Source organism: Bufo gargarizans, chromosome 9 (genome assembly GCF_014858855.1).
Source record: "Bufo gargarizans isolate SCDJY-AF-19 chromosome 9, ASM1485885v1, whole genome shotgun sequence".
In the NCBI taxonomy this organism is placed as follows: Eukaryota; Metazoa; Chordata; class Amphibia; order Anura; family Bufonidae; genus Bufo; species Bufo gargarizans.
Genome location: NC_058088.1, coordinates 178,914,849 through 178,942,036, shown reverse-complemented (window position 1 = coordinate 178,942,036; position 27,188 = coordinate 178,914,849). Strand labels below are relative to the sequence as shown.

The 27,188-nt window shown below is 48.0% G+C and overlaps 1 protein-coding gene across 2 annotated transcripts in view; it reads left to right on the top strand.

The window, feature by feature from the left end:
* The window catches only part of LOC122946839 (constitutive coactivator of PPAR-gamma-like protein 2), a 34,323-nt gene that overhangs the window by 4,244 nt on the left and 2,891 nt on the right, over nucleotides 1-27,188 (top strand). Inside the window, exons 2-15 of one of the 2 annotated variants that reach the window (XM_044306695.1) lie at nucleotides 2,763-3,009; nucleotides 7,097-7,179; nucleotides 11,761-11,889; nucleotides 13,459-13,558; nucleotides 13,640-13,716; nucleotides 14,568-14,848; nucleotides 14,987-15,266; nucleotides 16,776-16,947; nucleotides 17,932-18,181; nucleotides 18,274-18,388; nucleotides 18,810-19,019; nucleotides 19,196-19,397; nucleotides 19,474-19,612; nucleotides 26,631-26,694. In XM_044306695.1, the coding sequence (XP_044162630.1) occupies nucleotides 2,763-3,009; nucleotides 7,097-7,179; nucleotides 11,761-11,889; nucleotides 13,459-13,558; nucleotides 13,640-13,716; nucleotides 14,568-14,848; nucleotides 14,987-15,266; nucleotides 16,776-16,947; nucleotides 17,932-18,181; nucleotides 18,274-18,388; nucleotides 18,810-19,019; nucleotides 19,196-19,397; nucleotides 19,474-19,612; nucleotides 26,631-26,694 (2,349 nt within the window). Of the gene's footprint in view, nucleotides 1-2,762; nucleotides 3,010-7,096; nucleotides 7,180-11,760; nucleotides 11,890-13,458; nucleotides 13,559-13,633; nucleotides 13,717-14,567; nucleotides 14,849-14,986; nucleotides 15,267-16,775; nucleotides 16,948-17,931; nucleotides 18,182-18,273; nucleotides 18,389-18,809; nucleotides 19,020-19,195; nucleotides 19,398-19,473; nucleotides 19,613-26,630; nucleotides 26,695-27,188 lie in introns of both variants that reach the window. The other variant, XM_044306694.1, reaches the window with a different exon arrangement.

Sequence of the window (27,188 nt, the reverse complement as noted above, 5' to 3'; positions counted from 1 at the left end):
ACTACTACTCCTCCATCCTCCGAGCTGTGTGACTACATCGCACCTTTTAATTGTAGTAGTTGGGTATAGTCTGATGTCTGCTGGACGTGTCTTACAGATCGCACGTGACTGTCCGGCCTTATGTCTCCAGCACTGATAGTCCTGGTCTTTCACCCAGAGTTTCCTAGGACTTCTATATTGATGGGTCGTCAATATCTGATCGGTGGGGTCCGACACCCGCCGATCAGCCGCTGGGAGTGTCTGCAGCGCTCAGACAAGTGCTGCAGCTTATTCCTCCGCCTCTGAAGTCACCTCCATCGGTCACATGGCCTTTTTGCAGCTCAGTCCCGTTCAAGTGGATGTGATTGAGCCGCAATACCAAGTGCAGCCACTATCCTACATATGGCGCTGTGCTTGGTATATGACTAGACCGGAGCACTTGTCCAGGAGTCAGACCACCACTGATCTCATGTGGATGACCTATCCTGAGGATACCTTACCAATATTTGATTTTGGGGAAACCCCTCTAAGTCCCACATTTATTAAGACGCGAAGGGTCCTAGGTTAGGGCAGTACTGAGAATATAAAGTTATCATGGCTTATATTGCTTGTTGATTAGGTGTTGACCCCCAGAAACCTGCTCTGTTATTAGAAGAGCTGCTCATATCTGCAAATGACCGGTCATCCGTGTCCTGCATGGTTGCATTATGTCTGTACCCCCCCCCCCCCCCTGTTACTGATGTCCTATGAAATGTCTTCCATCATACTGCCCCCTAGGGACTAAAATATCTGAAACCAGTTGCTCTTTATTTTCTCTAGTTTCTTGGAAGGTAAAATGCTACAACCAGCGCCCATTCAGCAACATTTACTAATTTTGTCTAAGGCCTCACGCACAGGGCTGTATCCGTTTTGCGGTCCACAAACCACAGATCCCTAAAACACGGAGACTGGCCTCGAGCATGCCGCAGTTTTCACGCTCCCTTTACTAGAACTGGCTATTCTGGTCTGCAAGAATAGGACATGTTCTGTCATTTGCAGGAACGACCACGTGGCTGTCACATCTTGACCCACGTGGTGGATTAGTTTTGTCGCGTTTGATTTGCAAATAGGAGAAAAACTAGAAAACATTTTTTGCTAAATTGCATCAAATGTTGATACTTTACACCAATTTCTAGGTAAATGTAGTCTGCTGAACTAGCGGTGGCAAGGATGCAGGTTGCCTTGGTCGTAGCGTTCCCCTCGCAGAGGCTGCACACGATGCTCACCAATGTGGTTGTATAATCTGCCTAGGGGAATCCGCATAGTTACATGTCAGAAGTGGTTATCGGTGGGCTCCTAGTGCTGAGACCCTCCACTTATGTCTGACCAATGGGCCCTTTCACTTTCCCGTCTCCAGGTAGGGCTATGTACAGGAGATAGACTTGTGTATGCTTGAGCCGCCTACAGCGCTGAATTGGAAGTGGGAGTCTCTGTAACCTTTTTCCTTCCCAGTCATGGATTTAAAAAAAAAAAATATAATAATCTCATCCACATGTTGCAGGAAAAAAATGTCTGCAACCCTTTAAATCCGCAGCAGGTCAGATTTCTGGCTTGGATTTTACTCTGCAATGCCAAGGGGAAAATCTGCAAAATATGCCCCATGTGGATGCACAGTACACCAGCACCGACGGACAGGCTGTGGAATTGTATTCGGCAGATCCGCTGTGTTTCACAGCACCAGTGGAGGATGAGATTATTATTATTATTTTTTTTTTTAAGAAATCTCAGAGGTTGACCCGTGCTGTGGATTTGAGTTTATGCTGCGGATTTCTCATTTTACAATGCAGCGACACACATTCCATGTAAAACCAGTCTGCCCAGTCTGGGTGAACCCTTGTAGGGACTGGACCAGGAGCCCACCACTTCCCTATAATCTCTGAAAAAGGACCTACGTTATCATGTCTGTCCACTGTACTCTGGTGATAGCTGTGAACACAGCGTCCATACCTGCCGCAGGGTTCGATCACTTACCTGGTCACTTTGGGTTGGGGATGAGGAAACCAGTGCTGGGTTGGTAGGAAGTGCCCCCTCCTGGGGGGGCGCAATATTTTATTGACCTACACTAAACTTTGGGGTCTGTGACGCCATCCTAGTAAGGCCTCATGCACACGTCCTTTGTTTTGGCGGCTTGGATGCGGACCCATTCACTTCAAAGGGGGCTGCAAAAGATGCGCACAGCACTCCTTTTGCTGTCCGCATCCGTTGCTCCGTTCCGTGGCCCTGCTAAAAAATTATAACATGTCCTATTCTTGTCCGTGCTTTGCGGACAAAAATAGGCATTTATATTGAAGGCGGTCAGTGTCGTTCAGCAAATTGCGGAACGCGCACGGACGCCATCCGTGTTTTGCAGATCAGCAAAACACACCACGGTTGTGTGCATGCGGCCTAAGTGTGAACAAGTGCCCTTCAGCGTCATGAACCTTCACTATTTGAAAATGTCCGGATTTCTTTTTTGAATAAAGTTTTTGAAACCGCTTCAGCCATTTTTTATTTTTATTTATTTTTAGTTTTGCTTGGGCAATTAAAATTGAATCCAAAAATTAGCCGTGTGTAGTTGTGCCTTGTCTGTGCTGAGCTTTCACCGCTGTCGTCCTTCCCTTGCTTGTGGGTGTGCGTCCGGGGAACGTCCCCTCTGTCTTGTCACTAGGCTTTCTCTGCCCCTTGCTCTGCTTCTGCATTCGTATGTGACGTGACATCAAGTAACCACAATAATCACAAACCTGGTGACCCTTCCTGCATTTCAGGTGTTTCAGAGTCTGGAGGATCATCACCTGGAAGTGGTATCCTTCTTTCGGGAGAACGGATTTAATGGCCTCATTGCTCATGACTCTGAGTACGCTCTGTGTAACATCCCTGCTTACTACAGCTCGCACGCCCTCAAGCTCAGCTGGAACGGGAAGAATCTCACTACCAACCAGTTTCTAATGCAAGAGGTGGCAAAACAGCTGGGCCTCAAGATGAGCACCTTCCCCATCTTCGCTGCCCTTTTGGGTAAGGCAGCTACCAAGGGGCTAAATTCTGCAGCGTAAAGGGAGCATGTCGCCAAATAGATCTCAATCCATCCAGCTGACCTGAGAGGTGTGCGACTGCCAGCTGAATTTAATGGTGCTGGTCCCATCAGGTTCTCTTTAATAATATGCAAATGATCCCCTAGGTGCAATGAGGGTGGTGCCATTGCACCTAGAGGCTTCACTTACTGGCAGGCCAACTACTTTGCCTTAACACAGGGCCAGGCAGTAAAGATGTAATCGTGTCTGCGCGTAGGCTTTGGCGCAGTACCAGAGAATAGGTGGGGGCGTGGCCTGCAAGTGAGTGAGCAGCACCTCTAGGTGCAACAGGATGCAATAGCACTGCCCTCCTTGCACCTAGGGCCTCATTTGCATATTATTAAAAGGCAAATTTCTAAGCAATGCGGGCACATAGCGAGATGGGACCAACACCATTAAATTCAGCTGACGGGTGCATACCTCTCGGGTCAGCTGGTTTTATTACTTGGAGATATATTTGATGACTGATTTCCTTTAAAAGGGTGAGTTCATGCAGGCGCGTGTTCTGCCCATGTTTAAGGGGTTTTCTCATCTCAGACAATGGGCCCCTACTCTTAGAACAGAGCCCCAAAGCTTATGGAGGGCGCACTGTGCATGATCAGCCGCCTTCCATTTCTATGGGACCGCTGAAAATAGCCAAGCGTTGGCTCGGCTGATTCCGCCAGCCCCAAAGAAATGAATGGGAGCAGTGGCTGCGCAAGCGCAGTGTGCTCCCATTCACTACTTACGGGGAGAGCACTTGGTGGTGGTGGGACCCCGGGGTCTTCTGGCAACCACCATACCTGCTCCGTCCTCAGGGCCCTGCACCTATAGGGCAATGGGGGCATATCCTAGCGATATACCCCCATTGTCTGAGATGGGAATACCCCTTTAAGCACACATGTAGGATCTGTATCATGCAGATCCTGTTTGTGAGGGTAATGTATTTCAGTTGGGACAAGGGTTGTGTGTCCTTCGGTGTGACTCTCAGTAGGCACGTAAGTTTCAAAAGCAAAGTACAGGTGTGTGAGTGCACCCACATAATCGGGGATCAACAACCCCCAGCTGTGGTGAAAGTACCACCTCCAACTTGCTTGACTCCCATAGAAGTGAACAGAGCATGTTGGGAGTTATAGTGTCACAACAGCTGGGGTGCCGGAGGTTGCTGACCCCGAATTTGGATCAGTACGTGAACAACAGTGTTCCAGTGAATCTAGCATAAAAATGAAGCAATTTTGCAAATGGTGGTTATTTAAAAATGTATAGTTTCGTGTCTACAGCTCCTATGCAAACCTAGGTGTCTCCATAGTAACAGACTTCAAACATACCTTGTGTAGTCAGATTAATCAGTCACTTTTTTTTTTACTACCATTTTGTTTGGTTAGAAAGAGGGATGGCAAAATGACTGCAGGGTCAGACTACACAGGGTTTGTCGTCCGTTACAAATAGGTCCGCATCGACGCTGTATACCTAAAATGATAGATTTTTATTTATTTTTTAAATTCAGATTTGAAGGGGTAACCCAAGACTTCAGAGCTGATGGCCTATCCTTAGGACTAAGCTTTAGCAGCAGGCACAGCCACTAACAGTATGTTTGCTAAAAACAATGGAGGGGACGCCCCCTTCAGACTGCTGAGGATTGGACTGACTAATATTGATGGTCTGTCCTTTAGTATCGGTTGTGAAGTCCTGAATAGCCCCTTAAAGATTTGCAAAGGGTATGTTACATTGGATAGCTGGTAACTGTATGATTGTTGGGGGCATATTTCCAGGACCCCCAGAGATCCCTACAAACACTTGGCTGTTTCTGTCTGTCCAATAGATTTTGAATAGAGCGGCATGCAGGCAGGACCTCCGCTCCATTCAAACTCTTCTTGTTGTGCTCTTACATTGTTATATGTGTGAACGGACCCTAAATCATTTGTGCTGAGAGACGTTCTGGGTGATGTTTTCACCGTTGAAGGGTCTGAAAATGCTCGCCACACAAAGTGTCTTCTGTTGATGTTAAAGGGGTTGTCCTATTACAAAAACGCATCTCCTATGCACAGGAGAGGGGATAATTGGCTGATTGTTAGGGGTCCATCCATCGATTATGAGAATGGGGGCTGCTTTGTTCCATTCACCTCTATGAGACAGCCATTGATGGCTGAGCAATAGGGAATAAGCAGTTGCAATGGGATGACACCTAGACTTTGTATCACGCTGCAAAGATAATCGCTGTCTGTAGGGATTGCATTAAAGCTGTTTTCCAGGGAGCTTAATATTGATGACCAATCCTCCAGGATAGGTCATCAGTATCAAATTGGTGGGGGTCCAATACCAGGCACTTCAGCTGTATTAAGAGAAGGCACACACCCTGCGCACGTGCTGTGTCTCTGCTCGCTGTTGATATGGCACCCACCGTCTCCTCGCACGGGTGTCGGACCACGGCCGATCTGATATTGATGACTGTATCCTAAGGAAAGGTCATCCATATGAAAAGCCTGGAAAACCCCTTTAAAGAGATTTCTAAGTGAGAAGTAGCTCTAAAATCACACCCCATAGCTATTCGAAAAAGCGATCTACTCATTAGACTGCAGAGATTGGAGAGTTGTTCAAGCTACTCGATGCATACCCTACGCCAAGCGATTCTTCTTGTAGTGTAATAAAAGGCTAGGTTTAGCCATAGCAGTCATAAACGCGCATGTACGAGTCAGTGACATCTGCTCTTTCCTTCGAGAGCTCATGCACACGACCTTATGTATTTTGCAGTCCGCAAAAATACGGATAACATCCGTGTGCATTGCGTATTTTGCTGAACAGAATAGCTGGCCCCTAATAGAACAGTCCTGTCCTTGTCCGTAATGCGGACAATAATAGGACATATTATATTTTTTTGCGGAACGGAAATACGGAGTAACTTCTGTTTTCTTTTTGCAGAACCATTAAAGTGAATGGTTCCGCATACGGTCTGCAAAAAAAAAAAAACGGAACGGACACGGAAAGAAAATACATTCATGTGCATGAGCCCTAAAGGAAAACTCTACTTCCTACAAGATTTCTCTGCCTGCACATTAGATAATTTTGGTCGACCATCTCATGTGTATGGTGGCTTCCCCTACCCCCGCCAACAGCAAGTGTTGGAGGAGATATGAATCGGGCATATTGGATTTCAGCTGCCCGCTCCTTTTGTTCTCGGGGTGATAAATTGCAACTAGTGGTGTATAGGAGAATGGGGGATCCATTCAAACATTTGGACTGTGAATGTGGAACCTATACAGACATGGACTGGTGAATGATCCCTGAATGTAAAGAACGTGGTTATCTGGCGTTAAAAAAGCATGGCTACTTCTTCCAAAAATAGCGCCACACCTTTCCATGGGTTGTGGCTGGTATTGCAACTCAGCCCCATTGAGTCTGAGCTGCCATAACACACAATCTGTGGACAGGCGAGGTGCTGTTTTTGGAAGAAAGCAGCAATGTTTTTTTAAATCCAGGATGTCCCTTTTCAGTGGGGAGTTGTGTGTGCTGACCCAGTTGCATATTCTTATCTATTTTGAGTTACGCTCACTAAAGGGGTTCTCTCACTTGAGCAAATGGCATTTATCAAGTAGAGAAAGTTAATACCAGGCACTTCCTAATGTATTGTGATTATCCATATTGCCTCCTTTGCTGGACTGATTCATTTTTCCATCACATTATACACTGCTTGTTTCCATGGTTACGGACCACACTTCTATCCAGCAGCCGTGGTCATGCTTGCACACTATAGGATAACTTAGGCTATTGTTAGATCATGAGGGGCACAGTCTGCCAGGGACAGAGGCAAGGTGGAAGCGGGCATCACGTTGTATTAATTAGCTTGTTGACACTAGTTAGAGGAGAGGTAAAAAAATAAATAAATTGGTGGCATCCTCCCTGGATGCCAGTGTGTGTGGTCAAAATGTTTCCCTTTCCTTACGCTCGTCTCAGAGGGGTTCTGAGGGTACAACTTCTTTACATTGCAGTTAATGTAGTATTGCCAAGTCTGTACGCTAGTCCATTAAACCAGCCCTGTAATCTTATTTCTGTAGGTAATCATATTCTTCCTGATGAGGACTTGGCCGCATTTCATTGGAGTTTGCTGGGACCAGATCATCCACTGGCTTCACTCAAGGTGACTTACTAAACCTATAGATGATGTAACCTATAGACCTGCACCAGATTTATCACAGGGGCTAAGGCAGGATGATAGGATTGGTGCAGGGATAGACACTTCTGTCCAACTCTATACCAACTAATAGCCTACTTACGTTGAGACAGAATTTGGGCGCAAGGCCTCTTTGGCCTCACTCCTTTCCCACAAAGTCACACCCTTTCCTCTAAACTCCACCCCCTTTTGAGTAAAACAGGTTGGGCCAATTTGAAACACTATCCACTACCGACATATGACGTAATAGTACATGGTGATCGGGCAGGCACCGAAGCGATCACTGCACCCGATGGGCTCCCTCACCCACAGCATGCACCTTCTGACCGCGGCTTAGAAGGGTTTAATCCCCTGGCATCGGCTTTTACAGCAGGGGTCTCGCTGTAAAAGCTGACGCCGGCTGATTAACCCCTTCTATGCCGCGGTCAGTGCTGACCGCGGCATAGAAAGTGCATGCGGCGGGTGAGGAAGCCCATCGGGTCTCCGCCCTGCTATGGCGGGAAACCGATGGGTGAGAAGGCAGCCCGATGCCTTGCACGGCATCGGGACCTACCTTCTACAGGATACGAGGAGATCCAGGCCTGGTCTCCTAGGCAACCAGATGTATTGTAATGCATTGCAGAGGGGATCGGACCCTCAAAAGTTGTGGGACAGAAATAAAGTAAAAAAAATATATATATATAATGCCCCTTTCCCCTGATTTTATAATACAAAAATAGGAAAAAACACACATATTAGGTATCGCTGCGTCCGTAATGACCGGCTCTATAAATATATCACATGATCCACCCTGTACAATAAACACCATAAAAAATAACTGTAAAAAAAAAAAAAAAAAAAAAAAAAAAAAAAGCAATTTTTGTCACTTTACATAACAAAAAGTGTAGCACCAAGTGATCAAAAAGGCATATGTCCCACAAAATCGTACCAATAAAAGTCACCTCATCTAGCAAAAAATGAGCCCCTACGTAAGAAAATCTCAAAAAAATAAAATAAATAATATAGCGCTCAGAACATGGATTAGGGCTGCAACGAATACTCGAGTAATTTGACACAAAAAAATCCTCGATGCAAATTTTTCACGTGACCACGGAGCGGGCATGAAGCGCCTGCTATTAGTTCCCCTCAGTCGTCTCCCACTGGCCCGCAATACTCACCTTTCCAGCAGGGGGCCTCCGGACATTCCACAGCACATCCATGGTCCCGCGCTGCACTGACCTGACGTACGTAGAGCAGCGGGGAACAATGGAGTGTCGGCGGCGCCGCTACTGGAAAGGTAAGTTGGTGCGACTAAGGCTGGGCACCCGAGGTGCACAGCGTCATAGCAACTAATGACGCTGTGCCTTGGGTGGAGCTGCTGGTGCAAGGGGGGGGGGGGGGGGGGAGAGAGAGCTGATGGCACTGGGGTGGGGGAGTGCTGATGGCGCTGGGGGAACAGAGCTGATGGCACAAGGGGGGACCGAAGGGTGTTGGAGACTGATGGCAGGGGGGTCTGATGAGTTTTTATAAAGGAAAATAGTCTATTAATTCATTTTTTTCTTATTAGAGTATTCAATTAATCGTAAAAAAAATTATTAATAGAATACTCAATTTCTAAAATAATCGTTTACTGCAGCCCTCACATGGAGACACTAAAACATAATTCCTTTGTTTCAAAAATGCTATTATTGTGTTAAAGTGAAATAAAATAAAAAAGTATACATATTAGGTATTGCCACGTCCGTAGCAACCAGCTCTATAAAAATATCACATGACCTAAAAAAAGGTGAACACCGTAAAAATAAAAACAGTGCCAGAAAAGCAATTTTTTGGTCACCTAACATCACATAAAGTGCAACATCAAGCGATCAAAAAGGCATATGCCCCCCAAATTAGTACCAATCAAACCGTCACCTTATCCTGCAAAAAATTAGACCCTACCTAAGACAATCGGTCAAAAAATAAAAAAGCTATGGCTCTCAGACTATGGAGACACTAAAACATATTTGTTTTTGTTTCAAAAGTGCTATTATGTAAAACTTAAATAAATAAGACAAAGTATACATATTAGGTATTGCCACATCCGTAACGATCTCTATTAAAAATGTCACATGACTTAACTCCTCAGGTCGTAAAAATAAATAAATAAAAACTGTGCCAAAACAACCAAGTTTTGTCACCTTGCTCCATAAAGTGTAATAATGAATGACCAAAAAATCATATGTACCCAAAAATGGTACCAATAAAAACGTCAACTCTTCCTGCAAAAAACGAGCCCCTGCACAAGACGATCAGCAGAAAATAAATAAATAAAATAAGACGTTCCGAAAATGGAGACACAAAAACATAATTTCAAAAAATGCTTTTTTATGTAAAACTGAAACAAAGAAAGTAGACATATTTGATATCATTGCGTCCGTAACAACCTGCTCTATAAAAATAGTACCTGATCTACCCTGTGAGATGAATGTTGTAAAAAAAAAAAATTCTAACCTTGCCTCACAAAAAACGTAATATAGAGCAATTAAAAAATTATATGTACCCCAAAATAGTACCAATAAAACTGGCACCTTATCCCCTAGTTTCCAAAATAGGGTCACTTTTTGGAAGTTTCTACTGTAAGGGTGCATAAGGGGGGCGTCAAATGGGACATGGCATCTAAAAACCAGTCCCGCAAAATCTGCCTTCCAAAAACCATGCGGCGCTCTTTTCCTTCTGCGCCCTGCCGTGTGCCCTTACATCAGTTTGCGACCACATGTGGTGTGTTTCTGTAAACCGCCGAATCAGGGTAATAAATATTACGTTTTGTTTGGCTGTTAACCCTCGATGTGTTAAAGAAAAAATATGGATTAAAATGGAAAATCTGCCCAAAAAGTGAAATTTAGAAAATTAATCTCCATTTTCCTTTAATTCTTGTGGAACACCTAAAGGGTTAACAAAGTTTGTAAAAATCAGTTTTGAGTAACTCGAGGGGTATAGTTTCTACAATGGGGTTATTAATGGGGGCTTTCCACTATATAAGCCCCATAAAGTGACTTCAGACCTGAACTGGTCCTTAAAAAATGGGTTTTGGAAATTTTCTTAAAAAATTTAAGAATTGCTTCTCAAATTCTAAGCCTTCTAACGTCCTAAAAAAATTAAATGACATTTGCAAAATGATGCCAACATAAAGTAGACATATGGGGAATGTTAAGTAATAAATATTGTATGATGTATCACTTTCTGTTTTAAAAGCAGAGAAATAGAAATTTGGAAAATTGTGAATTTGGTAAATTTGGGATTTTTTCATAAATAATAAAATATATCGACTCAAATTTACCACTGTCATTGTCACGAGAAAACATTCTCAGAATGGCTTGGATAAATAAAAGTGCTCCAAAGTTATTACTACATAAAGTGACACATGTCAGATTTGCAAAAAATGGCCTGGGGTAGAAGGGGTTAATTAGTATTCATTGCAATGCCTCCAAAATACTTACGGTATTGATACGTGGCAATAGCATGATCAACCTAGTAAATCAGGCATACTGCCTGTTAGGGTTGATCATGCTGAGTGCAGCAGTCCAGTATGTAGTTAAAAAAATAAAATAAATACATTTATGTATATGCTAATTAGGTGCTCGGATCACCAAGGGGCGGGCATAGCTACTTGGAGCACCACTTTGCCAGTCCCAGAGCCAGCCATCCTCATTGCCCTCATGCCTGGCTCTGGAATCTTGCACCAGCGAGAGTACAATCAGTGCATGCACTGTTGGGATCTCAGAGCGGGAACAGCCAAATGAAATCCACTCATTTACTAGGGTTGATCATGCTGACAGTAGCAGTAGCTTTCAATAGCCTGTAGTAGGGGCCCCACTTTATGAGCCACTCTGCTCAATGCTAAGCCTCCCACCCCCCCACGGAAAAGTCGCTGCTGATCATCAGGCCAGCTTCTCCTAAAGATCCCTTTAGACGGGCTGATACAGCAGGCAATCGCCTGGCTGTCAGTGTAGGAGACTTCTGTATTTATGCAGTGATCTCCTCCACAGTATGGGAAGGAACGATCACTAATGCCATCGCTCGTCCCCATGCTGAATCATTGTTTGCCGGCAGCATAGTGTCTATACAACACGATCTGCCGACCATTTTTGTGTCCACACAAATGATCTATTACCCCATGAACAAGTGTTTTGCTCGTTCATTGGGTAATCGGCGGCAGCTTTACATCGCTAACAAGCGTTTCAGCGAACGCTCGTTAGCAATTATCTTGCTGATTAAAGAAGCAATCGCGTAGTAAGCCAATCCTAAAAGACAACGAGGCAGATAATGCACCCACTTCATCACAAATTTGTGTGATAGATTTGGTGCATCTTGTGTATTAGACACTTCTCTTTACACCACCACGTGGCTGGCTAATAGAAATCAGAATTATGCGCCAATATCATGGTGCACTCCAAGAATAAATTTGATGCAACTCTACTTGGCCTCACCCCCTAGTGTGTCGCAAAAAGTGTCTGGCGCATGTGCCTTAGTAAATCTGTCCCACGTTTTCTTATGTCTTCCAATTTAATGACTTCCAACTGCTTCCAGGTCCGTGCACACCAGCTTGTCTTGCCACCGTGTGACGTGGTTATAAAAGCCGTCTCTGAGTACGTGGCCACTATTAAAGACGCTTCTAATCTAGATGCCGTGGGGAAGGAGATATTCAGACACTCACAGGTGAGTACTCACATTTCTAGTTTGGATAGCTGAATAGTCTGTCGTGTGTGTGTGTGTTTTTTTTTTTTGTTTTTTAAATCCTGTTAGTTTTCAATATACAGGAAAAAAATATGAAAAACCCATAAAGAAGAAAAAGGGAGGAGTGCATGCAATCCCATGGGACATTCAGAAAGATATCAAGACATTTTCCATAATTGACATCCAATTTTCAAAAATGAAAGCACATGATATAGAAATATACCCTTTAAAATGTAACACAGAATGTTACTGAATAAACCGCCCCCCACCCACTTACATAGGTATAATGTATCAGAGCACTGAGGAAGATGAGGCCTCTTGCACACGACCGTATGGCTTTTTCAGTATATTGCTGTTCGCAAAAAATACGGATGATGTCCATGTGCATTCCGTTTTTTGTGGAACGGAACAGCTGGCCCCTGTTAGAACAGTACTATCCTTGTCTGTTACGCGGACAATAATAGGACATGTTCTATTTTTGAATGGAACGGAAACGGAGCGCATACGGGGTGCATTCTGTTTTTTTGCGGACCCATTGAAATGAATTGTTCCGTATACAGAACGCAAAAATGGAACGTACACGTAGCATGAGCTTAACCCCTACCCTTTCAATGATAACCCAGTCTCTCAATTCCTCCCCTCCAGGCCACCCACCTTAATTATCCTTCCCAGTCCCGATCTTGTATATGCATACTCCAAAACCACACGTATCTCTGAAACCACTCCTCCTAACACAGCCAAGATAATCATACGCCATGTTGTCGCAGCAGTCCTATAAGATACCCACTTGTCCCAGGTTTTGGTAAACTTGGCCTATACTGCCTTTTAATATATACTCCTTTTTCCAGGCAAAGGATCTCGTCCATTCTGTTAGGGGGGGGGGGGGGGGGGGCTGGGGTCTAAGGCAGTATTTAGCTATTCATTTCCTGGCCTTAAAGAGCGGACGCTGCACCCCCAGTCGCGAGTTACAGTATTAAATGTCCAACATTCCCAATTCACACGTCCTCGGACCAGGCGGGACCACAATGTGATATGCCTCTTTAACGCGCCTGTCCAGAGATTCCAAAGCTCCATATTGTCATGTGGTTTTATTATTAAAGCCACCCTCTGGTTCAAGATAAATAAATAAATAAAAATCACGTTAATTGGGGAACTAACTGAACACTTACCTGGGCCCCTCTTCTGCCTTCCAAGATGGCCGCACCGCTTCTCAGACTACCTGATTGGACAGCGCTTTTCACATAAGCAGTGTTGGTTAATCCGAGGGCAGCACGAACTGTCTTGGGCTACCAAATGCATGGTGGGCATCAGGCAGCCTGAGCAGCAATTCGGCCATCTTGGACAACAGAAGAGGAGCCCGGGGACTGGTGGATCTGAAGCTGAACAGGAAATTACCAGGGAAGTGTTTTGTTCGCTCCCCAGTTAATGTAATTTTTTATTTATTTTTCTTGACTTGGGTCACTTTACTTGAACTGTGGCATCACTGTGGAAGCAGTCAGCACCGAGCGAGCTGTGCTCATTGACATATATTATATTTATTTTGCGTTGTAGTCCAGGACAGAAGATAAGATTGAGCGGTTTAAAAAGGCCGTGGAATATTACTCGGTCACCAACAAACAGTGGCCTCTCTATCTCAATCCTTCTTTTGTCGGTGAGTATGTTGGCAGTGTATCGTAACTGGGGTGCTGGTTGCTGGAGAATGCCTCTAAGTTCATGCTTTCCTAAGTTGCAGGATTTGGGCCCAATCAGTTCGGAGTTCCCCCTCTACCACACAACCAAATGGGAGGAGTACCTATTGGCAAGCCTATGGTAAGTTTTGTTTGTCTGCTTGTGTCTTGTACAGCCGTGTTCCTCAACTCCAGTCCTCGGGGCCCACTTGCCGGTGATGTTTTTCAGGATTTTCCTAGTATTCAGCAGGTGATATTACTGTCAGTGCATCAGGACTTCATAGTATTCATTCTGTGGGATATTCTTAAATCATGACCGGCAGGTGGGCCCTGACGACTGGAGTTTAGGAACACAGTTGTACGGCATACTGTGATTAGTTATTGTTGTTGAACAGGTTGTCTGGGGTTAGAGAAAACGCAGCTCTTTTCCATGGCCTGTCTGGTAGCTCAGCCCCATACATTTAAAGGGGTTTTCCTGGAGTACAATATTGATGACCTACGCTGAGGAGAGGTCATAAATATCAAATCGGTGGAGATCCAACTCCTCTCACCCCTGTTCATGGCTTTTTGAAAGGGCTGCCGCGCTGGAACGAGCAATGCAGCCTCCTCACAGCATGCCAAACACAGCGCTGTCCATTGGATTGTGGCTGTTCTTGGTATTGCAGCCCAGGACCATTCACTTGAATGGGACTGAAATGCACCCAGGCCACGTGACTGAAAGTGACATCACTGGTTTAGGAAGAGTTCAGTTCGCAGCCGCAGTTCTAACAGAGTACCGCATTCTGTTCAAAGAGCTGTTCAGCAGGGAATCTGACCCCAATGATCTGATATTGATGACCTATACTGAGGATAGGTCGTCAGTATTGTACACCCACCCCTTGAAATGGAATGTGCTTCAGTACCAGATACAACCCGTGGATAAGTGTGGCGCTGTTTCTGGTTTGTGAAGACAGGTGGTTGTTTATGAAAATTACCAAATGTCTTTCCTTACAGTTCGGACACCAGATGCCCGCAAAGCTGCAGTATCAGCACCACGCATTTCCTCCCGGCCCCAACTCGGGCTTTGTGTTTCCGCCTCACCACATGGGTGACTTCTCTCACTTCCATGATGACAACCTTCTGAAAGGGGGCCAGTTTTCTGGCTGGTCTCTCCCATATGACACGACCGGTTCCAAGTTCCACAATCATTTGATTTTGAAGCCTTCTCCTTCATCAGGCCAGGAATCTTCACCTTCCTCATCCTCTGATGAAGACCAGAATGGCGCCGCATCCAAGTAATACTCGACGTTCCTTCACTGTTGTAGAAACCTGATATATTTCTTTAAGCTGTTGTTTAGTTTAGTTGCAGCCTTAACCATACGATTCGGAAATCTTGCTGTGAGAGACTTTTTTCTTTCTTTCTTTTTACGCAGTCATGTGACAGATTCCCGTCAGCATAAGACTAACTGGGAGGAATCCTCTGGTGACAAACTATCCCACAACTGGGGCCACCAGACAGGTGGTGGAGAGACTGGCCAGAACATGGGGCACAATGAATCCCAGATTCCATCATTGTTGTCCATGGCGACACGGAACCACATGGACATCACCACTCCACCTCTACCTCCAGTGGCCCCCGAAGTCTTACGGGTGGCAGAACACAGACATCGCCGTGGTCTTATGTATCCATACATTTACCATGTCCTTACCAAGGTAAGACATCCAAGGACAGAGAGGACAGGATATACCTTGCTTCATGTGGTTGTTCTCCTCGCTCCATGCTGTAGGCCCTGCTTTGCATGGCCAACTTGAGAGGTCACTGTATCCCACCTCATTCAGTTCTTTACATTGCAAACATTGATGATAGCACAGCAGTGGCCATGTTAGGAGAGTCTCGAATGCATCACTCTCCTCTTTTTTTTATTTTAGTTTGCTGTAGTACATTTTTCATTATAAATTATAACCCAGGACATCTCTTTTCATGTACTTTTATGGCATGTGAAGTGCTTTCAGTTCTGAGCTTTGCCCATAGGGGGCAGTAGGCAGCTCATAGCTATGTGCATTTCATATTTCGGCCTACAATATATGGACCTATGGTCTTCAGAATTATGTGGTTTGCAACATGACTGCTACGATATTTCCCCATTGCAAAATTATACCATGGTCTTTGAGGCCCCCGCCAATCCAGGAAATTATGGGACTAAGGTCCCTTTGGTCCTTCTGCCCAGTAATCATTCCTGCCACCCTGTCTGGTGGGGAGCATCGCTGTGCAGGGAAAACTGTGAAAGGGTCCTTCATTCTGGATCATTGGGGATCTCGGCAGTTTGACCCCCACCAATCAGAACTTGTTGGCATCTCGTATTAATAGGCCATCGCATTTTTTATGAGGATAAGACCTCTCCAAAGACCCCTTTACAAGGTCAACACAGCAGGCAATTATTGGGAATGATCTGTTCATTTCTGACATTTGCTTGCTCATCAGAGGAGGTGAAAACTGCATTTGCATGTGATTCCTTGTACCCATACAGATTCATTGTTTCTGGGCAGCAGATTGCTGTTTAAGCAGGGTGACCTGATGATTTAGGTGACCGGACCAGCGATGCGACATTTACTTGTTCATCGGGTAATTAGTGGCACCTTTACACAGAGCAATTATTGGGATCTAGTGTTTCTAGGAAAGCTCCTTGTCGGCAGAGTATTGTCCTGTGTAAACCTATTATACCATGGTCTCTCGGTCCACCACCAATCCAGAAAATGATGGGACCAAGGTGTAAACAGAGATGTGCTGCTGACCAACAATCTGTATGGGAATGAGTGATTGTGGCATCCTCATACAGAGGAAACAATTGCATCATGTAAATTATTATTATTATTTTACACACTTATATAGCGCTGACAAATTCCACAGACATTAGCATCAAGCTGTGCCCAATGGGGCTCACAATCTAACTTCCCTATCAATATGTGGAGTGTGGAAGGAAACCCACACAAACATATAAACTCCATGCAGATGTTGTCCTTGGTTGGATTCGAACCTAGGACCCCAGCACTGCAAGGCACCAGTGCACTTGAATGAGCACTGGGATGGGATGAATGATTTGTTCCCGATCATTGCCCTGTACAGTCTATTTACCTTCGCTGTATTGTGTATAGCACTACTTACTACTATGGCAGTCAAGATAACTCTCCTGATCAGGTTATCTATTTTTTGGTTCTCCATAGGGTGAGATTAAACTGCCTGTTTGCATAGAGGACGAGTGCAATGCAGACCTTCCTCCTGCTGCCATCCTCTTCCGCCCAGCTCGTCAGTATGTATATGGGGTCCTTTTCAGCCTTGCTGAGACCCAGAGGCGCCTGGAGCGACTAGCCATGCGTCGTCGCCTGCCTGTGGACAGTAAGTGATTAATGTACCTTTTTTATGGCTTGTCTATTTCATATATTGTATTTATACTGTTCTGATTTTGTGTCAATCGCTGTGTATAAACGGTATGTAGTTTCCCAGCATTTAATAGGTTATTTAATAATAAACCACAAGCTCTATATGACACTTGAGCACTATTCGCACCTACAAGGTTATCCAGATATTTTCTGGAGTGTACCCGGAGGAGCTCTGTGTGTGAACGTCATCCGCAATATCTGTCCCAGACTTTTCCCGCCCTAGTGCTAAATGCAGATTTTCTCTGAGACCCGTAAATGTTCCCCAAAATCACAGTGGGTGTGTTGAAGTACCTGCCCCATTCCTAATCACCCGGAACATTTCCTCTGCCGTGAGAACACGCCTGACATGAAACGTGTGAAAGGCAAACGCCAGTAAATCTCCGGACCTGATATTACTGAAATTTTCCAGTGTTTACGTGTTTACTTCCGGTCTCTGCTAGTTTTGTGCTTGCTCTACACAAATCCTTTGTTCTGCTAAGCTGCATAATCTTCCTAAGAATATTTCCATCTGCTGTTCACTGCTGCCCTGTCGAGTTGTTGTATTTTCTGGATATTCATTCTAGAAGTCATAGGACTAGAATCGCGAGTAATCACCAATATATTCTGTGCTCACTAATAATGTAGGGACCTGGGGTCTTTGCATTGGGATCAGCATGTGCATGTAACCATCTGCATATGATTGTATTGGAACTCTATAATAGTTTAGTTTTAGGTATTTTCACTGCATCTGTGATTGGTCAGCTTAGGGTACTTTCACACTTGCAGCAGAGTGATCCGGCAAGCAGTTCTGTCGCCGGAACTGCCTGCCGGATCTGTCAAAACATATGCCAACAGGATCCTGATCATTCTTACAAATGCATTGAAATGCCAGATCCGTCTTTCCAGTGTCATTTATTTATTTATTTATTTATTTATTTATTTTGTTCACTTACGTCCCCAGTTCCACCAGTGATCATCAAGGAATGGTCCGCCTATAAAGGAAAGTCTCCTCAAACACCAGAGCTGGTGTCAGCATTGACCTTTAGAGAATGGACCTGCCCCAATCTGAAGAAACTATGGCTCGGCAAAGCTGTAGAAGACAAGAACCGCAGAATGAGAGCCTTCCTGGCATGTATGAAGTCAGATACCCCCAGCATGCTTAACCCAGCCAACGTCCCCACTCATCTCCTCCTGATGTGCTGCGTACTACGGTGAGGAGCACTGGCATTCTCCTTTTACAGGGTTGGAGGAGTCGTTGGGCTTTTCTGGACGTGGAGGAGTCACAGCTTCTTGTTATTTGCAGGTATATGATGCAGTGGCCGGGAGGAAGGATATTACTGAGGCATGAGCTGGAAGCCTTCTTAGCCCAAGCTGTATCTTCTCAACTGTATGAGCCAGACCAACTTCAAGAGCTCAAGGTAAGAGATGGACTCTTCATCAATATTTCAGGATGTGTCTAAGGCCTCATGCACACGACCGTTGTTCTGGTCCGCATCCGAGCCGCAGTTTTTGCGGCTCGGATGCGGACCCATTCACTTCAATGGGGCCGCAAAAGATGCGCACAGCATTTTGTGTGCTGTCCGCATCGGTTGCTCCGTTACGTAGCCTTGCAAAAAAAATATAACATGTCCTATTCTTGTCTGTTTTGCGGACAAAAATAGGCATTTCTACAATGGGCCGCCTGTCCTGTTCCGCAAATTGCAGAAGGCACACGGGCGTCTTCTGTGTTTTGCGGTTCCGCAATTTGCGGACCGCAAAAAAAACCGGAACGGTCGTGTGCATGAGGCCTAAAGCTTAGGAGAAATTTGCTGATTTTAATACACTGTTGATATTGAATAGATTGAAAAACTAGATGCTCGTGGAGTGCAACTGGCAGCTCTTTTCATGAGTGGGGTGGACACTGCACTCTTTGCCAATGATGCCTGTGGCCAGCCTGTACCTTGGGAACATTGCTGTCCTTGGATTTACTTTGATGGGAAGCTTTTCCAGAGCAAGCTAATCCGGGCTGGCCGCGAGAAGGTCCCATTAATTGAGCTTTGTGATGGCCAGGTAAGAAGGCTATTTTGCAATTGTCTTAGATTTGCCTAGTAAAGCCCATGTTTGATGGTAGGACACTGACCAAGGGAATAATGGGTTCTCAGAAAATGCCAGTTTAGATATGTTTGTTTTTTTGTATAGTAAATCGCATTGTCAAGATTATGGTGGTCTGTTATTTCCCACTGCAGGCAGAGCAGGCAGCCAAAGTGGAGAAGATGAGACAGAGCATCTTGGAGGGGATCAATTTCAATCGCCAACCACCTCCACCTCTTCTTCCGCCGCCACCATTTATGCCCCCTATGATGCCACCGTTTTACCCTGTACCTCTGTATCCTAGAGCCATGGGTTCCATGCCCCCACCTCCTCCTGGAAGAAACAGAGGCTTTTCAGGTGCGTATTTTATATCTTATGAGACAAGATGTATTTCGTTTTGTTTGTAACTTTCTTTTTTTTCCCTCCAATTCAGGCGTTCATCCAATCCCCCCACAAGGAGGCAAGTTGGAGATTGCGGGTATGGTTGTAGGACAGTGGGCCGGAAGTAAACCTTCCCGAGGTCGGGGAGCTTTTGGCATGCAAGTTGTCTCTGTTGGGGGTCCAGGAAAAGGGTGAGTGTACGATACAATGTGTTTGATCTGTTTTTGGAGGTCTGTGGATAGTGGTATTCTGCTTAAATGTCCAATCCTTTACAAGTGATGGTCCTCAGGATAGGCCATCACTATCTGATAAGTGGAAGTCTGGCACCCCTGACCATCAGTTGTCCTACAGTAGCTTGGCACCAGAACTACACAGCATCATCCGTTGTACATTGGACAGAGCTGGTTACTGCAGAGTGGCTCCCATCTAAATGAATGGGAGCAGCACTGCAGTATCCAGCTCCGTGCAGTGCACGACAGACAGGGCTTTGTAGTTCCAGCGCTGCTGCGGAACCCATTAGGACAGGCCTTGTAAAGTGCTGGACAGCCCCTTTAATTCAACGCATGCAGTTCTGTTTCTCATATGAAATGTATATTTTCCTGTAAAAAAAAAACTGACTTATCTGCCGAAACTGATGGACCGTATTATAAGTCAGTGTGGCCCGTCGGATGCCTCTTGTGTCCATCATGCGACTGTGTTATTATAGCATTGCAGCTTCCATGGTAACCTGAAGCCAGAACGATGATGTGTACAGATCCTTAGGGTATGACTACATGGCATGGTTGTGACACACGCATGGCCGTGCAATACTGTGCAACCGTATGAGCTGCATTGTGGTCCAATTAATTAGGACCGCACTGTTTAGTCGGTCTGCATTGTTAGTGGCCTAATGGTATTGCGGGTGCCATGTGGCCTTTAACAATGCAGACTAACTAAATTTCTCGCCCATTTTCCTTGGGGGACACAGACCTTGGGTATAGCTCAGCTCCCTAGGAGGCGTGACACTAAGTAAAACTGTTAAGCCCCTCCTCCATCAGCTATACCCTCAGCCTGGAGATAGAGGCTACCAGTTTTTAGCTTAGTGTCCAAGGAGGCAAGACACTCCCTGCTACTGCAGGGCTGTTTTCTCCTTGTTGTAATTTTTTCTCTAATTTGTTATTTTCCTTTTGTTTTTTCCTAGGGATACCAGAGACGCATTGGCCTCTCTGCTCTCCCGGGGTGAGCTGCGCCAGTGCCAACTATCTGCACTGCTGCCTCCCCCACAGAAGCAATAGGGGATCTGGGCAGCAATGGCTCCCCTACATCCCGCCAGCTAGGGGGTCGCCCGCACGCAAAGCCCCTCTCCCAGCTTCCTGCCACTGCGGTGCCAGTAGCTGAAGGGGCGACCCTGCTGGAAGGAACTGAGGGTGAAGACAGGTAAGATGGCTTTTCCAGCCCATACCCTGTCCCTATTGCACTGGGTTTGGGGGGGCACCCGTGGTCGTCATTTGAGCGCTCTGTAGATCTCCCCATCTGCGGCTGCTTCCGCTCCCCAATGGCTGATTCCCCACGCTGTTTATAGGGCCCGGATTACTCTCCTGACATCCTTCTCCCTCCCCGCCGCCGCCGCTCCGTGCGTGATCGGGGGGCGGGGCTTAGGCCCGACATCGGCGGTTCGGGCTCGGCGGGGGACATTGTGACAGAGGAGGCTCGGTGAGGTCACCCACCTGCATATCGCCGCGCACTTGGGCCTGCGGGCCTTATTCTACGGACAAAAGTTTTTCGTTTTTCACGCTCCTGCATAAACCTGAGAGTCACGGCAGCAGGGGGCGTGCTCTTTTTTTCGCGCGCGCGCGCGCGTCATTGGGGGCGGAGTTACGTTCTCCTTCACAGGAGACATTCAAACGTGTAGGGGGCGGAGCTTCTTCCCGCGCCTCTGCTGAGGTTTTTTGCCGCGCTTCCTCACTCCGTTCTGGAAGCTGAGCCACGTGGGAGACTCCTGGTGCATAGATTGCGTTTCTGGGACGCACGCTCTCTGCTGTTGCTGCCTTTCTGCAGCTGTTGATCTGGACTTCACTCCTGACGTTCTTCTGACACTGGTAGGACAGTTAACCCTCTCCTAACCCTCCTGGTCATAGCTGCTGCAACCCCTTGTGGTCTCTGTATCAGGGTACGACCACTCTTTTTCAACATGTCAGATCCCACGGGTGCCCCCAAACCCTGGTACCATGCCTGTACCGCCTGCAAGGAACTTTTTCCGCGTGGGCAATCTGAGCCGCATTGCCTTGCATGTCAGGCCCCGGTGCAGGGCCCGCTTTCTGCTGCGCCCCCCGGTGCCTCTGAACCCCCTGACTGGGCTAGGTCTCTGTCTCAGGCGGTGGAAAGCCTTACACACGTAGTGGGCCGTCTCGTGGATAGACCGCCTCTCCCGCAGGCTGCCACAATCCCTGTCGCACCCGCTGGGACTACCGTTTCTGCCGCCCCCACTGATTCCCTGCCTCCCAGCGAATCTTCCAGGGCCCGGCATATTCAGAAACGTTCAAGGGTTGAGCGCACATCTTCTCCAGATGCTTCGCTCTCTCCGCCATGCGTGCGAGCTCAGTCAAGTCTATCCTCTCAAAGGGATACGCCTTCTGAGGGAGAACTGGCGGATTCGGACGTGGACATGGACTCAGAGCTTCCGTCCAAATTGGCGTCCGCGGTGGGGCATCTTATCACTAGCATCCGTGATACCTTTCACATACACGATGACCCCCCCAGCTCTGAACAGGCCGGCGTGTCCTTTCTTCGCCCCAGACAGGCCTCCAAGGTCTTTCCCATCCACGCTGATTTTTCTTCTGTGGTGTCCAAGGCTTGGACCCGGCCTAACGTCCGCTTTGTTACACCCAAAAAGCTGGACATTTGTTATCCCTTTCCAGCGGATTCTGTGACCACGTGGACGTCCCCGCCTAAGGTTGATCCTCCCGTGGCTCGCCTGTCCAAAAGCACTACTATTCCTGTACAAGACGGATCTTCCCTCCAGTCTGCTGAGGACCGTCGTACGGAATCCCTCTCCAAGGCCATATTTACTGCCTCTGGTTCGGCCCTTAGACCGGTCTTTGCCTCCGCCTGGGCTGGTAAAGCGGTCTCTGAATGGGGTTTGCAACTGGAACGGGAGTTAGGGTCGGACGTCCCTCTACAGGACCTCCGTTCCTTAGCCCAACTAATTGTCCAGGCCGGAAAATTTGTCTGTGAGGCCTCTCTTGATGCGGGTGCCCTCATTGCCCGTTCCTCTGCCCTGGCAGTTTCTGTCAGGAGGGAACTCTGGCTGAAGGTTTGGGCGGCGGACGCCGCTTCCAAACGCTCTTTGGCTGGCCTACCATTCACGGGTTCCCGCTTGTTCGGAACCCGTCTGGACGAACTTATATCTGAGGCCACGGGTGGGAAGAGTACTCACCTCCCCCAGTCCAGGCCGAGGGGCGCCCCCCGTGGTCGCGCTGGTTCGTCCCGTTTTCGGTCCTTTCGCAAGCCCACCGGGTCTAGACCCGCGGCCGGTTCTTCTTCCTCTGGCCCAGCCCAGGATAGACGCAAGAAGCCGTTTTTTTCGGACGCAATCTACCTGGCGCAAGCCCCAGCCCACACGGGCTCCCACAGGCCAGCAGCCCTCTGCCTGAAGGTGCGCCCCCACCCACCCGGGTGGGGGGCCGCCTTCTACTGTTCAGGAACGTATGGCGGGCCCACATCTCAGACGCATGGGCGCTCGAGATTGTATCTTGCGGATACAAGATCGAATTTGCGTCCATTCCGCCAGACCGTTTCTTCCGGTCCCGTCCTCCGCGGGATCCCGTACGAGCGGCCGCCTTCTTCACGGCCATTCGCTCTCTAATGGACAAGGGTGTCGTCGCCCCCGTGCCTCCGACGGAAAGGTTCAGGGGGTTCTACTCGAACCTCTTTGTGGTTCCCAAGAAGGAAGGCTCAGTGCGACCGATCTTGGACCTAAAGCGCCTGAACCGTTTTCTCCGACTGCAGAGATTCCGGATGGAGTCTCTCAGGTCCGCAGTGGCCTCCCTGGAAAGAGGGGATTTCATGGCCTCAATCGACGTTCAGGATGCATATCTCCACGTTCCGGTTGCTCCATGTCATCACCGCTTCCTGCGCTTCGCGGTGGGGGACGATCACTTCCAATTCGTCGCCCTTCCCTTTGGTCTGGCGACGGCTCCTCGAGTATTCACCAAGGTCCTGGCCCCTGTCTTGGCCCTTCTGCGTTCAAGAAGTGTTTTTCTTCTCCCTTACTTGGACGACATCTTGGTCAAGGCACCCTCCTTCTCTCAGGCATCCGGCAGTGTGGGACTCACTCTGGAGACCCTGACGCGGTTCGGTTGGATCATCAACCACCCCAAGTCTTCTCTTACCCCCTCCAGACGGCTGATCTTCCTGGGGATGCTCCTGGATACGGAGTTGGCGGAGGTCCGCCTCCCGTCGGACAAGCGTCTGGCCCTTTGCGGGTCTGTTCGCAGTCTCCTCCGTCATCACCGCCCTTCCCTCAGATCCAGCATGCGGTTGTTGGGGAAGATGGTTGCCTGTTTCGAAGCGGTGCCGTTCGCACAATTCCGATCCCGCACCTTTCAGAGGGCAATTCTGTCGGCCTGGGACAAATCACCGAGGAGTCTGGACAGGACCTTTCTTCTGCCTCCCCTGGCTCGGGCTTCCCTCAGCTGGTGGTTGCATATCCCTCTACGGGGGAGGTCCTTCCTCCCACTGAACTGGCTGGTGATTACCACCGATGCCAGCTTACGGGGGTGGGGGGGGGTTTTCCCTCCCCGGTCCGTCCAGGGCGTTTGGTCTCTATCGGAGTCCAGACTTCCAATCAATATTCTGGAACTGAGGGCGATTCTTCTGTCCCTCAGACACTGGACCCATCTACTGAGGGGCCACCCTGTTCGGATCCAATCGGACAATGCCACGGCTGTGGCATACATAAACCATCAGGGAGGCACTCGCAGCGCTGCAGCGATGCAAGAGGTGACCCTCATTCTCCTCTGGGCGGAGGCGCATGTGCCGGCCTTATCCGCGATTTACATCCCGGGGGTGGACAACTGGGCGGCGGATTTCCTGAGCCGGTCCACCATCGACCCGGGAGAATGGTCCCTGCACCCAGAGGTGTTCGAAGCCCTTTGTCTTCGCTGGGGTCGCCCCGACGTGGACCTCATGGCTTCCAAATTCAACCACAAGGTCCCCCGATACCTGGCCAGGGCACGGGACCCGAAGGCGTACGGCGCCGACGCGCTCGTCCTTCCGTGGCGCGAATTCTCCCTTCTGTACGTCTTTCCTCCTTTCCCCCTCCTGCCACGGGTTCTTCGGAGGATCGCGGCAGAGGGCGTTCCCGCGATTCTGATCGCCCCGGATTGGCCCCGCCGGTCTTGGTACGCCGACCTAATGTTGCTGTTGGCAGACGCACCGTGGCCACTGCCCTCCAGGGAAGACCTTCTCTCTCAGGGACCGATCTTCCACGAGCATTTAGGCTCGCTACGTTTGACGGCGTGGCTATTGAGACCGCCGTCTTAACGCGACGGGGTTTCTCCGCGGACGTAGTCCGCACCATGATCCGTGCTCGTAAGCCCGTGTCCTCTAGGATCTACTATCGGGTTTGGAGGTCCTATCTGGGGTTCTGTGAGTCCCGGAGCATCCCACCTCTCCGGTTTTCTCTTCCCACGATCCTGTCCTTCCTCCAGTCGGGTCTGGACCTGGGGCTGAGCCTCAGTTCTCTGAAGGGACAGATTTCGGCGCTGTCTATTCTTCTCCAGCGTCCCCTGGCCCCTCTGGGGCCAATTAAGACCTTCTTACAAGGGGTGGCTCACTCTGTTCCGCCGTACCGCCCTCCAGTTCCATCCTGGGACCTGAATGTGGTGCTCTCGGCGCTCCAATCAGCCCCCTTCGAGCCTTTACGGGAGGTCTCCCTTCGCCTTCTGTCCTGCAAGGTCATTTTTCTTGTGGCCATCACATCTCTCCGACGGGTGTCGGAGTTAGCGGCTCTTTCTTGCTCCGAACCTTTCCTGATCTTCCACCAGGATAAGGTTGTGCTTCGGCCTGTCCCGTCCTTCCTGCCAAAGGTGGTCTCCGCCTTTCACATCAATGAGGACATCGTCCTTCCGTCGCTCTGTCCCTCTCCTTCCCACCCCAGAGAACGGGAACTGCACCGTCTGGATGTGGTCAGGGCGTTGAAGATTTATCTGGAGGTCACCGGATCCTTTCGGCGCACGGACTCCCTGTTTGTGGTTCCGGAGGGTTCGCGCAAGGGTTTGGCGGTCTCCAAGGTGGCTATTGCCCGTTTCATTAAACTGGCGGTGTCTGAGGCTTATCGAGCCAAGGGTAGAGCTCCGCCTTTCAGCGTCACTGCTCATTCCACCAGAGCAGTCGGAGCTTCCTGGGCGCAGAGGCATCGGGCCTCGGCTGAACAGTTGTGCAAAGCAGCCACTTGGTCCTCTCTGCACACTTTCACAAGGTTCTATAGAGTGCATACGCATGCATCAGCGGATGCTGCTTTGGGCCGCCTGGTTTTGCAGGCAGCGGTTTCCTGATGCTCCGGTGGTGGTCCGCCTTGGGTTTGTGGTCCCTCCCTTCTTGGACTGCTCTTGAACGTCCCAAGGTCTGTGTCCCCCAAGGAAAATGGGCGAGAAAAGGAGATTTTTGTATAACTTACCAGTTAAATCTCTTTCTCGCTCTTCCTTGGGGGACACAGCACCCACCCTTCTGTGTTTGGTTACAGGGTTATGGTCTGGCGCCCCGTTGGGTTGCTGGCTGGTTGTTTCCGTTATTGGTTGTTATCCTTTCACTACTTGGACACGCAACTGGTAGCCTCTATCTCCAGGCTGAGGGTATAGCTGATGGAGGAGGGGCTTAACAGTTTTACTTAGTGTCACGCCTCCTAGGGAGCTGAGCTATACCCAAGGTCTGTGTCCCCCAAGGAAGAGCGAGAAAGAGATTTAACTGGTAAGTTATACAAAAATCTCCTTTTTGCGGTCCTAACTAGTTAATTTGACCATGTTTCAGCTCATACGGCCGGGTGGTACCTGCAGCATTGCATCCGCATTGCCCCCTCGCTGTGTGGTCGCATACCCTAAGATTGTCTGTATCTTAAGTGCCAGATGTGGTCGGCTGAATACAATTTACTGAATTAAATATCAGCTGTATAATGTGAAATGTATAATGTCCATTTTCATAGCTTTTTTACTCACTTTTATTTATTTTCAGACGTGGAAGAGATAACAACTCAGTTAATAAAGTGACAAAAACAAACAAAAAAGTGAACAAACAGGTAACAAGCACGGGTGGTCTGTAGATGATGGGCAATTCTGTAGCTGCCGTAATTTTAAACCTCTCAGATGTGGTTTTACATAAAACGAGATATATTGTCTTATTTTATTAGATTTTATTTGGTTCTGATGTTCCTAGGAACATGCGTGTTGATATATTGGTAAGATAAGCTGCAGCAAGACACTGCTAGCCCTGGTTTAAAGGGGTTTACCTTAGGAACAACACCTACCCCATATGCTGCTGATGAGAAGCGTCTGGTAGGGTTGATGCACCTGAATGGAGCGACGGTCACACGTCTGCTGCTGCACCATTCATCTCTATAGGATTGCTGACGATAACTGTACAAGGCTCAGCTATCTCCTGCAGTCCCATAGAGTTGATTTGGAGCAGAAATTATGCTCTCCATTCAATCAGGGGAACCCCGTTCTTGTGATCGGCGGGGCCCCCAGTGATCGCACCTCCACAGTCAGGTGTGTCTGAGAAAAACCCTTTAAT